Consider the following 12,673-nt stretch of genomic DNA (forward strand, 5'->3'; position numbering starts at 1 on the left):
GAGAGAGAGAGAGAGAGAGAGAGAGAGAGAGAGAGCTTTACTTCCCTTGCAGATTTCGATGAATCTCTCTTATCATTAAATCTCAGCGTGTGAATCCTACCATCTTCAACGGCCGAGATCTACTTGTCTTCTTATCGTACGGCTAGGGCCAGCTTGTCGCCCTCTTCTACTACGTAAGTGTATTCCCCTCTGTGGAAAGAGAGAACTTTTTTTCTTCTTGCTTCCTTCCTCTGACTCGTCTTCTTGTTCGTCTTGTTACTTATTTCTTCTATTTATTTTGATTTTTTGTTCATTTTTGATCACTTCATTTACTATATTAATCTATCCTCTCTCTTAAATTCTAATCTTCACCTGTTTGAATTTATTCTTCACCGTCGTCACCGTTTTATTTAATCTGTAAAAAGTCTCTTCGTATCTACTGCACCTCTCATCTTATCACCTGTACGTAATTGATTTGTTTTTTAATTGTTTGCTTTCGGTATTTTAAGTTTTTCAATTTTTTATTCTCGCATTTTCTCAACCTGGTGGAGCAACGGTTATGGAATTGGAAGGTAATATTTAAAATGTTTGTATGATTCTATCAAAATTTCGGTTTTTATCTTCATTTGTTAGCACATGTGATATAGTCGCTTTAGCTTTATATTCTACCTTTGCGAGGATTAGCTGAGACTCTGACTCCTTATTCAATTGTACTTTCGTATTATTGCATTTTGAAATGATTACATTTGAATTCACTTTTCTTTTGCTTTTAAATTTGGATGTGTTGATAGAGAGTTTGAGATTTATCATATCTGATTGAACTTATCCTTCAGTGTTGAAGGTGTTTGACTGTTAATCTGTATTAATTTCTGCAGTATTTGTTCATTCATGGTGTTGGTTTAGCCGGATAGTTGATTTATGTGCATAATCTGCATGTGGGGCTCGTTTTGCTTTCAGCTACCTTATGGATTATTAATGAATTCCTTGAATTTGGTTTTTATTTCCCTTACCCTGACACTTTTTAGGTGGTAATTTCAATAGTTAATTTATATGGATATAATGAGCTGTGGATTGTTGAATTTGATATGGATCAGAATTCCTTTATGGACAAAACTCAATTAGTTACTTGAATCTTACATGATGAGAATACCCCTTCATGAAGTCTGGAATCTTCTTGTGGCGCATTCATACCATGAGAAATGTACATCAACAGTGCTGGAACACTTTCTCACATCAACAGTCCTTTTTCCATGTGGAAGTGTTTGGTGGGGCCCAAACTGTTGGGGACATATTGTCTATATCATTATCTAGTCATGGGTTATATCTCAATGTAATGTTTCAAAATTTATTTGAAAATGTCAAGTATGTTGAAGAATAGGGACAATTGAAAATTACAAGGGAGGAAAACCCCATATATGGTGGGTCACACGGTTGAGATAAGCTCCCAAATTGACTTGTAGTTTATCTCATTAAACTCCCCATCAATCCAATGGTTAGACTTACCAAATCCTTCGTCTACGTGGCAAAAAGAAGCTACCCATGTGGTAAAATATCCGACACATCCCTATAAGATTTTTTTTTAAAAAATTTATATATTATTCATGTATGTTTCTTTTAAAATTTAAGTACAATATTCCCTAGAAATGAAAATTAAGGCAGAATTCACAATCACAGCAGGCAATGTGAAAATTTTTAATCTATTAAATATGGTTACAACTACTTGTGATGTGACTATATATAAAAAAGGACTACTGATGATAGTAATTCATGTCTAAAATTTTGGTCTATTGCAAACGCCCTTGACATTTGATAGTTACTGAAGGCAAGCAATCGAAGTATTGGGTTTGCATCCTTAGACATATATGTACTTTTTTTCTTCTAAATTTATTGATGTATGTATGTTATTTGATTTGATCTTAAAGAATTGTAACAAAACTGTATTCACTATCTGGATTGTGGGATTTGCATTATCCTGCCAATGAAATTTCCGTGCAGTTTGGTATTTTTAATCCCTTTTATTGGTTGCTTTAGTTTCAATCTACCATATGATAAAAATCCCATGATGAATATAAGGATGCAGTTGGCAAATAAGTGTTCATTTCCGCCTTGTTCATACTTTGCCCTTTGGGATGACATTTTCAATTTGTTTTCCTTAAATCTGCATGAAGCACTAGGCTGTGAATTGCCCTTGACTGAATACCCTAATATTTCTTTGATGACCATGAATTTTTTACGTGTCTTCCATTTTTTTCTCTTGAATTCTTTTTGTGTATCAAGAATTGAGTGCTTATTTCCTATCAATGGTTCAGTCATTGATTTTGGAAGTGATAATTCACCCATGGTTTAGGTTTTGTGAATATCCCACTGTGTTCCAACTGGATTTTCATTTTTTATTTCATATCTTGTAATTAGTTCTGTCATTGTGACCAAGGTTCAAAATTTTGATATTTCTAATAATTTTACTGTTAGGAGTAACAGAAATTTTGTTAACTTATTTAGAAGCAAGGCAATTATAGTATTGGTTCCTCATATGGTGAAAATTTGATATAATGATGTTATTATATTAGGCCCTATACTCAGCAGCATGTGCTGGTGTACTTTTCAATGTAAAGGATGTTACATAAGCACCACTGTTGTCACAAGCATCCAATGGCCATGGATGTTGATGTGGTCGTAGATCTATGTATTTAAATCCCAATGCCATTTACTTATGATAGCACCTACGTCTATGAAGTTGATATTTTTGTGAGTACTTTTATTTACTCTTAAATAAAACAAAAATAAATTAGAAAAGAAATATTATCTACCACAACAAGATTGAAATGGAGTTGCCTTTCTAGAATGAATAAAAAGTTATGAAGGAAAATGGGATATGTTTGGGGTTTAGCTCGTATTAGATTTCCCATGAAATTATTAATATTTCCCTAGAAATTTCTGACATTTGAAACTTTCACAAAGAGAGAATTGTGAAAGTTTCAGTTTTGCCAAAATTTGGCAGAAAGTTGGAAGTTATGCAAACCCCCAATTTGTAGTAGCACCATCCTTAAAAATGGGTAAACTTTGTGGAAATGTAGGAAAAGTTCCATAATATTTGAACTTTGGTATTATATAAATGATATTCAAAACCCTCCTTGACTCTTCTGCTTTCAAACAAGTACCCTGACTGTTTATTTTTGTGAAAGAAAAAAGGTTTTTGTGCTTGGGGTCCAGTTGAGATTGTGATAATTTTGTAATATATTATCTTAGAATCAACTTGAACTTTTTGGCTTTGAAATGCTATTTAGCTTCTGCACTACTTGAGCATTTTTAATGTTTCAGTTTACTTTAGCTGTTAGAGGAATAGTCTTTGTGAGACTTTTATGACTCATAACTGGCTGTTCTGCTAGTCATTTAATGTAATCTCCTGTAATTTTCAGGGCACAAATTGTACATCTTGATTGATTGGGTGATGGAACCTAATGGTCATAGGAAAACAAAAAGGGATCGCACTGTGCAAGAAAATAGTGTTATGATCTCATCAAATTATGCTGAACTGGATCCATGGACTGCATGGGCATACAAGCCTCATACTATTTCCTTTCTATTTATTGGTGCATGTTTTCTTATGTGAGTACCAATGTTCTAGACGTTATTCTTATGTTAAAATGTATGGCCTAATTGACTTGTTCATTGTTTGACTCCCATTTTGTTATGAGACCTTTTTTTTTTCCATTTGTTGAAGAATTCCTGTGTGCTCTTCTGTTCAGCATCTAGTGTGGATGACTAAATCTCACTCTTGTATACTCTGCAAGCTTAGAAATTCTTGTTCTTATTCCTCGATGACATATTTTTGCTGGATAGACTATTTCTTGATTCATAATTCCGTATCCTTCTAGGATATTGTATATGGTTTCAATGAATGTCATAGGATGTTGTCATACTGTAATTAGAGCCAAGTAAATTTAATGATTTTATGAGATTAAGAATACAACTACTGATTCTATAGTTCTTATAGTTGCATGAAGCCATGAACTCTACTAGTTTCAGTGGCCACTAGTTTATGCTCCTCTGTCCTCTCTGGCTATCTATATGTATATTTGAGTCACTGACTCAAGAAGAGGTAGAAGAAGAAAGATACTGTAAATATCTAGTGAAATAGAATTCTTTTATTTTTTTAATGATTACTATCTATATTCATATTACAAAAAAGGTTCTGTAAGATAAAGAACCAACAGAGGAAGAGGATTCACTATTCCTTTGTAAATTTTATGGAATCAGATTTTTGCAAATTTTGATTGAGATAAATGAAATATTAACTAAGGGAAAGATTTTCAGTGAGTTCTACTAAATTGACTAAATTCTGCTGTTAGTAAATCTGCTGTTAAACCATGTATTGCTGAACTTGATTGTTTAAATAATGTTACTACTGGCAGTTCAAAACCGTAGAGCTCTGCTGGACCTTATTTGGGCTGATAATAAACTTAAATTTGGGCCTAATGTAAAATTTATACTTACGTACATGGGTTAGTCTAAATTTAAAATCTATACATACCTAACTGGGTTTGTCTAAATTGTTGTTGGCTTGTTATTGATTAACTGTGATCTAAATCTTATATCATGCAATTTGAACCCCACAGTTTAAATCTGATCTTCAGTCAAAAGGCTTTTATCATAGTTTTTATTCCATCTAAGAACAATACAGCATTGATTAAAAATGTATTGACATAACCCTTTTATTTGTAGGGGAAATCTTTTTAGTCCCTTTTAGAACTTCTATTTACTGTTGGATCCAAATGACCATACGATGAGCTGAAAACAAGTGCCCCTATTTCTAGGGAAACTGTCTATTTTCTTCAAACAAGCTTACAAGGAGAGCCAAAATTTGAGGAACATCATGGTTTCTTGGGCCTCTAACGACTTAAAAGTTCGAGGGCTAGAGCTATATATTCTGCATACTGTGTAGTACATGTGTTTTTGCCAGCTATTTTCTTGTTTTTTTTACAGCTCATTGTCTCATATGGTAGAAGAAGGCCCTTGTAGGATTCTTTTTCCCTTTTTCTTATTGAAGTAATATCTTATAAATAAAGGAGAAAAAACTTAAAAGAAAAAAAAAAGAGAGATAAAATCCAAATGGAGTCTGATTAGTTTGGTATTTCACTGGTGTGCTCAAATCTGAGCTGGTCCAATTCATTTTATAAGAAAACGCTGCTAGCTCTTTCCACACTCCACCCCACATTTTCAGGGGTGAGTATAGATAGATTTGATCCATTTGAAAACGAGCGGGCCTTGAATGGGCATTTTTTAACTTGACTCAAAATAGAATTCACCTGTTATAAACCTGTCCTGCATCATCCAGAGGCAAGATTTGACAGTTTGCTGCATAACATTATTTTTTTGTTTCTTTCATTTCTTTTGAAGAACTGGTTGAATTAATAAATGGTTATTCTGACAACTTGTGCTTACCAGTTGGGCAAGCGGAGCTCTTGACCCAGAGAACAGTTCTTCTGATGATCGTGTTAGATCTGTGAAGAGGTATAATTTTTTAAATTCATAGGTGCTTCAAATTTTACTGATGTAAAGGTTATTATTGCATGTTGTATCGTTAATATTTCGTCAATGCAAAACCAAATGGTGGTTCTCAGGTTTCTTCTTCTTTTTTTTTTTTTTGGGACAGGGGTGTATGGGCAATGATTGCGGTATTTCTAGCTTATTGCTTGCTTCAAGCACCATCAACGTGAGTAGCAGAATCCAATTGCTTGGAACATTCTCAATTTACCATTTGATCTATAACGTAGCTGAGGATGTAATAAAGGTCTACTACATTTCTAGCTGCTTTTAATCTTACTTTGGAATGTTGATCATAGTTTAAATTTGCCATTTTTTTTTTTTGGTTTTGGCTAGGTTTTGTGAAACTTAAATAATTTTGGATATATTTTTTTAAATATTCGGAAAATTCATTTCAACGATTTCAGCAACTTCAAAATTTCTCATATTTCATTGTGGGCCCTTGGACCAAAATTCTGATATTTATAGTACAAAGTAAAAACACTACCATGCACTTGCTGAACATTTCTATTTTTCATTCTTTTCCTTTGGGCTCTTTCTTTTGTTCCCTGCTTTTTATTCTTCTTCTGGTTCACTTAATATATTTCTATTGTTGCCTATCCGACAAAAGGAAAGTAAATTTCATATTCTGTGACTGAGGAACTGAGGGAGAAATCCACTATTTCACTTGACAACGCTCATATAATATATTAGCTCTTTCTTTATGAATAAAAAATTATACATTGGTGCTGTTTCTTACAGCCATATAACCCTGTCATGCACAGATAATATATTTAACTATTTTCTCCCTCCAAAATCGTGCAGAGTGCTTATTAGGCCACATCCTGCAATATGGCGCTTGGTTCATGGGATGGCAGTTGTTTACCTCGTGGCACTTACATTTTTGCTCTTTCAGGTTGGTTTTATTTCAGAGCTCAAATTTATACCAGCCATGCTTGTGTTGGTTAACTATGTACCCTTCTTGTTGATATATTCTATTTGAATGTCAGTCAATTGGTATTGGATTGGCAGCTCCATACTAAGGTCAGTGAAACTGTAGCTTATTTCTTGGCTCCTATTACAACCATGAGTTGTGTTCTCTTTATCACCTTAGTGAATGGAAATTAAATAAGGAAAGCGAACTCCTTGTAATGATGTCATTATTTTCAATACCGAACAAATTGCATGTGGATGGTAAATTATTTGGGAACTAATAATAAATAAAATCTTAGCAAGCATCTTTACATTCTTATTCAAGGCGAAGAAATGGTTGAAGTTTCTCAAGATGGTTATAACCAGAGAAAATCAGCTGCTGATTTTATGAATACAATACAACAAAAAACTGGCGAATTCAGCAGCCCATTTCCTTCTCCGTTTTGGTTTTGTTTGAGCGAAAAATCTAGGTTAAAGCTGAACCAGCCTTTTTTATGGTCTGGTGCCCACTCTGATTTATAACTCATGTATATTTTCTGGTCTAACTATGGAGTGTCTGTGCCTGGCCTGCCTTGTACATGGCAGTCTGTTGCCATTGTGGCCCTGGTCGTGACTTGGTGGCAGTTTGTATCAATGAACAAGACCTAAGTATGTCGTATGGGGCCTAGGAGTTGTTTGACTTAAAAAATAATCAAGCTGGTTTTTTTTGAAAGGGATTTGGACATTGATGTGGGACCTTTAATTTCCCATCACCAGCCCCCTCATCTCCTCCTCTGGTTGAAACAAAGGAAGAGGAGAAAAGGAAAGCTGGGACACTGATGTAATTTAGAACTCGTTTAACTAGATTTATTTAACAGTTTGAGCTTTGGTATATGGTTGGCTTGTTGGAGCGGCTTTGAGCCATTCAAGGGCCTTTTCCAAGCCAAAAATTGCTAGGCATCCATTTCATTTGAACTGGACTTGGCCTTATATATATATATATATATCAGAATAGGCAAGATGATTCCTTGGCTGGAGACACACATACACCAAACACACACACATAGAAATAGTCTTATTCTGATTGCTTGAGATTGGCTACATGAACCCTTTCCTGTCATTGAACTCTAAGTGGGTCCATCTCTTCCATTATTTTATACCACTTCTACCCAGGTTCTTGCTGGCCTTCCCCTTTTCCTTTTGAAGCCTTTAACAGTTTAACTTGCATCACACTCTCCTTGCTAGGCTAGGATATGTTTGTATATATATTCATGTATAGACAAAAACATAGGGCCGTAGGCTAGTGCAAGTCCTGCTTTCACCGGTCCCAGGATGGGTGGATTGGAAATGGTCTGAACCTATGGTTTGTTTGCAGAAAGTGGCCACTTTTAAGACTCGAATCCTCTTCTCCATGCTGGCAGCCTAAGCTGTCAAATCAGATGATTTTCTGGAATGATTCAATTTATGGACACATAAAATGATCCGGATTGTGAACCTGCTTAACTTCAGCCTGCAAATTCATGCTTCTGCTAATCTGCTTCTCCTTTGTTTTTTCTTTTGACAGAATCGTGATGATGCTCAGCAGTTCATGAAATTTCTACATCCTGATCTTGGTTTTGGTAATGCATTTAAGCTCTGCAATCTTTTGCTTCTTTCATTTCCTGACACATACTTCAGGAAATAAATAATTGATATCGGAGTTTGGTCTCTTACCTGTTTTTAATTTGTCCTCTCAACTTGCAGAACTTCCTGAAAGATCGTACGGATCGGATTGCCGAATTTACATTCCGGACAATCCCACAAACAGGTTTAAGAATGTTTATGTATGATGTCTTCATTCAAAAATCCGTCTACTTTAATTTCCTTCTGCTGTCCTTTGATTTATGACATGCATGCCAATTTGCCACATTGTCTAGAAGACCACAGGGCACTGATCTCATTTTTAGTTCTTGTAGGAGACCTTGTTTGATGAATTTGTTCTAGCTCATATTTTTGGATGGTGGGGCAAGGCCATAATGATTCGCAGTCAGCCCCTTCTCTGGGTATTGTCCATTGGGTTTGAGTTAATGGAGGTGTGTTTCTTTAACCAAATACATGGTCTTGGTGATTCACATAATTCCTTTTCCGGTTCCTACTTTCAGATGCCTGGAAAAAAAAAGAGGGGAGGGGGTTGGCAGTTTTAACTAAGTTTTCGTTTCTGGATTCTAAAAATTGCAGCTGACATTTCGTCACATGTTACCAAACTTCAATGAGTGCTGGTGGGACAGTATCATACTGGATATCTTAATCTGCAATTGGTTTGGTAAACCCCTGAATCTTTCTTCCTGTTTCATGCTTTATTGATTCATATCATGCGTCTTCAGCAATATAACTCTTATGTGTCTGTCTAGAATGCTGTAGATGATGTGATTTTGGCTAACTCAGACCATATCCTTAGGACCGGCTAAATTCTTGGACTAGTATATGATCTAGATTGTGCAACTACTTAAATATGAGCATCTGCATTGCCTGTTACTATAGAGACCAGCTGCTTAAATTTCTCTATATAAATGTCAAGAACAATATTATCGAATCCAAGCATGATCAACAAGGGTCAATGCTTATGTGGGCTCACTTGGGATGATATCTGAGTCCACTGGACCACACCAGAGCATGTTGTAATATAAGTGATACTATAGAACTATATTGTTGCTCGTTTCTACTATATCAATTATCCTGCAGGTGTTTTTCTTAGTTTTCTTTTTGAAATTTCTTTGGACTAATCTCTGTGTGTGTGTGTGTGTGAAGCTTCGGTACATTTATGGGGTTACCTTCACAAATGACATAATACCATAAAAAGATCAAAGCCTAATAATGAGTTCAATTGGTTTATTGGAATCTGCTATTCAGAACAATTTATCTTTCTTACAACTCTTTCCTAGGCTTTACCTCAAACTATCCTCCTGTTTCTTTATAGTTTTTTACTGTTTGAGAACATATTTTCCATTATGGGAAAAAAAGGTAACACAGTTTTTGTTGTGGCTATCCGATCATGGATATAATGTCACGTCTTTTAGTTCACCAATTTTTTTTTCCCAATGGAAAATCTCTTTCTTCACAATTAGTACAACTCCAAATATATTAGATTTCTTCTCTGGGAAAGGAATTCAAAGGCCAAGCAGGTTTAACTACTTCCTAATTTGTATGATCACTATCTTATAAAGTCAGATGAAAACCTCAGTGCTAAATTAATATCTTAATAATTGAATAGTTGAAGCTTCAGAGTGCAAATTATATTAATTAGTATGACACTTTCATTTTTGTCTTTGGATCATTGTATTTACATTAGTTTATGTTATAATTATCCATTGCTCACCATCTAGGTATCTGGGCTGGAATGCGTACTGTCCGTTACTTTGATGGCAAAACATATGAGTGGGTCGGTATAAGTAGACAACCAGATATGATTGGCAAGGTATGTTCCACATATTATGTTTGTAAACTTTGCCCTTTTAAAAAGCTTTCCATTGATGGAAAAGTGAAACTGTTGTTTGGATATGTTCCTGGGATCAATAACCACTAGCACTAGGAACTTGGGGAATGCATTTGAAATATATACAGATGGCGCCATACTTTGTGGCATCTCTGCAACTTCCAAAAGGTTGAAAGAATATCTCACCACTGTAATTTTAACCAATTGGTGTTAGTAGTTATGTAGCATTGTTTTAGCATATGCTGCTTCTTTTTAGAAGCAATTTTATTGATGTCTTACAGTGAATTTTGCTAGATAAATATGAAACTGTCATATGATGGAAACTTGGAAAAGCATGTTATATTATAATTCTTTTGACCTTTGTATTACTGTCATTTATTTTGTATAAATGACTTGAACATTAAATGGATGACATAAAAAGTTCACCTTTATTATCTGAAATATAGACATCTGAATTATGAATTGTTATTGAACATTTGTATGGAGTATAGCAGACTGAGCAATTGCAGTCACAAACTCTAAATGAGATGCATATTTGGTTAGCAGGTTCTGGTCTCAGTCAGTGCAGTACCTGCTTTAGATTATCTAGTTCATTATTTGCAAGTATTAGTTTGAAGATGCCACTGTTTATTTTTCTTCCCTTTTTAAATTGTAAATAATGTGCAGAATGGTCCAACATCCCAGTATTAGGAAGCCCTGAGAAGGGACTAGACAATAGGATATGAACCCACGAACAAGAAACCCTAATTCAATCCTCCCCCCCGACTAATTCATCGGCTAGGGGTAGGTTTGATTTTTCATTTTTGATCACTTTATTGTCAGATATCTTCACTCACGTTTGAATAAATATTTTGGAATGTCAATATATCCTCTTGTTATAATATGATTATGAGATGCTACATTTGATATTACATGAGTTTCCAAATATGCCAAAATTATGTTATTTTTGCATTACAAAGGTCTGCTTCAATATGTGTAACTAAATCATGCTTCTTTTAAGTTGAGTTATTTGGATTAATTTTTGTAATCAGACATTTGCCTTAGTTATTTGAATGCCTACTTTTGTGTGAAAAGTCCTGTGCTTTGCGCTTCAAATTTGTAGGATATGTTCTCATATCAACATAACTACTGCCAAAAATGGTGCAAGTTGCTGCTCTACATTTCCATCCTCTGCTCCTTTTCATCCTGGAAGCTGTGACTTGCACCAAGTTTTTTACAGACTTAATATCTAGAATGGATTGTCTCCACATACTGGTTGTTTTCTCTGTATTTATGTCTCTACAACTTCATTTCCTGGCCTCCTTTTTAGGTTAAAAGGACGTTAGAACAGTTCACACCAGCACAGTGGGACAAAGATGAGTGGCATCCTTTGCTTGGTCCATGGCGGTTCATACAAGTTCTCAGCCTTTGCATTGTGTTCTTGACAGTAGAGCTCAATACCTTTTTCCTCAAGTTCTGTCTTTGGATTCCTCCTCGGAACCCTTTGATTGTGTATAGGTTGGTCTTGTGGTGGCTGATCGCAATTCCAACAATTCGTGAGTACAATTCGTACCTACAGGATAGGTACTTTCTCTCTCCTCTTTCATACACACATACATGGAGGTCTCATTTAACTAATTCAACTTCACAGACTAATTGCTGGACCGTCCATGTTCCCTTCTGAATGGTTTTCGCCTACTATATTTCCTGCGGCCCTATACCAGTATGTCCAGATGATTTTACTGTCTGATAATGCATATGTTTGTTTGAAGATTGAATAGGTAATCTTCACTTTTCAAGTTACAAAGATGAAATTAATGGGCTGCAATCATCCATCAACATGATATTTGGTCTAGATATTCTTTTAGTTGGGACCTAAAATCCATGCTTGGATGGGTCCTGATCCCTTAGAACACAAGGCATCAGCGACTAGTTAGTTCCCCACCGAAGCAAACATGCATGTAGGCGTTTGAATGTGTGAGCACAATTTTGTAGTAAAATGTTCACATAAGGGCAAAATTTCTATATACTGACAACTTAGCTTTTTTACTTTTTCTTAATGTGTTGATTTCAGAAAACCAATAAAGAAGGTAGGGGCATTTTGTTGGCTTTCCCTTGCCATATGCATAGTAGAGCTCCTTATATGCATCAAGTTTGGCCATGGTGAGTTATCCCATTAGTATCATTATTAATGTTACTTCTTTCAATTGTCAGTTACATATATAAACATAGTTTATCTGTCATTTCTGATAATGTTCTTGGCTCATCCAGGCTTATTTCCCAATTCAATGCCTGTGTGGTTGGTAGTCTTCTGGGTATCTGTGGGGTTAGCTTTGATGATATTCCTGATCGTGTGGTCTTGGCAGTTGCATCGAACTTTGGGTAGAAAAAGGATATGAATTTTCCTTTGGAGTACATTTTTGTGTTTTATTTAATAGATATCCGTCCAGTTTGTACATATCTATCACCTTAATGATCTGTAAATTTTATGCCGTTATTTTGTTGTAGAGGGAGGCAATCTAGTATGTTGAGAATGGTTGATTTTTCCTGTTAGGTTGTGGAAGATGTCTTTTATTTCCAAGTGTGTGTTACAACATTGCTACCATTGCCAATAAGAGACCAGGTTTCAATGTCGTCTCTCTTTTGATTTTCAGTACCTCTTATAGATACAACAGAAAAAAGCTCAAGTCTTTTATTCTATCTTATTCTTCGTCCCCTTTAGGATGAATGAGAGGGGTTTGTGGAGGGACCCTTAGAGGTTGAGGCTCTTCTATGATTCTAAATTGCAGAAAACAAGCAGAAAGAAAG

General features: G+C 35.2%; 2 protein-coding genes across 3 annotated transcripts in view; both read left to right on the forward strand.

The window, feature by feature from the left end:
* LOC122645877 (CDP-diacylglycerol--serine O-phosphatidyltransferase 1-like) lies at nucleotides 1-12,411 on the forward strand. Of its 2 annotated transcripts, none has more exons than XM_043839274.1 (13): nucleotides 1-173; nucleotides 3,396-3,585; nucleotides 5,425-5,490; nucleotides 5,633-5,692; nucleotides 6,328-6,418; nucleotides 7,979-8,033; nucleotides 8,158-8,237; nucleotides 8,370-8,486; nucleotides 8,632-8,716; nucleotides 9,777-9,868; nucleotides 11,196-11,449; nucleotides 11,940-12,028; nucleotides 12,137-12,411. In XM_043839274.1, exons 2-13 carry the CDS (start codon nucleotides 3,428-3,430, stop codon nucleotides 12,262-12,264), a joined length of 1,275 nt encoding a protein of 424 aa, XP_043695209.1. In that variant the 5' UTR covers nucleotides 1-173; nucleotides 3,396-3,427; the 3' UTR covers nucleotides 12,265-12,411. The 2 variants fall into 2 exon arrangements, with proteins under 2 accessions (XP_043695209.1, XP_043695210.1); XM_043839275.1 differs by having other exon boundaries at nucleotides 1-170.
* LOC122645884 overlaps nucleotides 12,367-12,673 on the forward strand; it is a 21,571-nt gene continuing 21,264 nt past the window's right edge. Inside the window, exon 1 of the mRNA XM_043839285.1 lies at nucleotides 12,367-12,405. The gene's annotated coding sequence lies outside the window, so the exon portion shown is untranslated. The remainder of the gene's footprint in view (nucleotides 12,406-12,673) is intronic.

The sequence above is a fragment of the Telopea speciosissima genome, chromosome 11 (assembly GCF_018873765.1).
Source record: "Telopea speciosissima isolate NSW1024214 ecotype Mountain lineage chromosome 11, Tspe_v1, whole genome shotgun sequence".
NCBI lineage: Eukaryota > Viridiplantae > Streptophyta > Magnoliopsida > Proteales > Proteaceae > Telopea > Telopea speciosissima.

Coding starts and splice junctions, on each gene's coding strand:
- LOC122645877 (XM_043839274.1), top strand. CDS start 3,428: ATGGAACCTAATGGTCATAGGAAAACAAAAAGGGATCGCACTGTGCAA. Junction 5,693..6,327: donor TTGCTTCAAGCACCATCAAC/GTGAGTAGCAGA, acceptor AAAATCGTGCAG/AGTGCTTATTAGGCCACATC. Junction 9,869..11,195: donor AACCAGATATGATTGGCAAG/GTATGTTCCACA, acceptor CCTCCTTTTTAG/GTTAAAAGGACGTTAGAACA.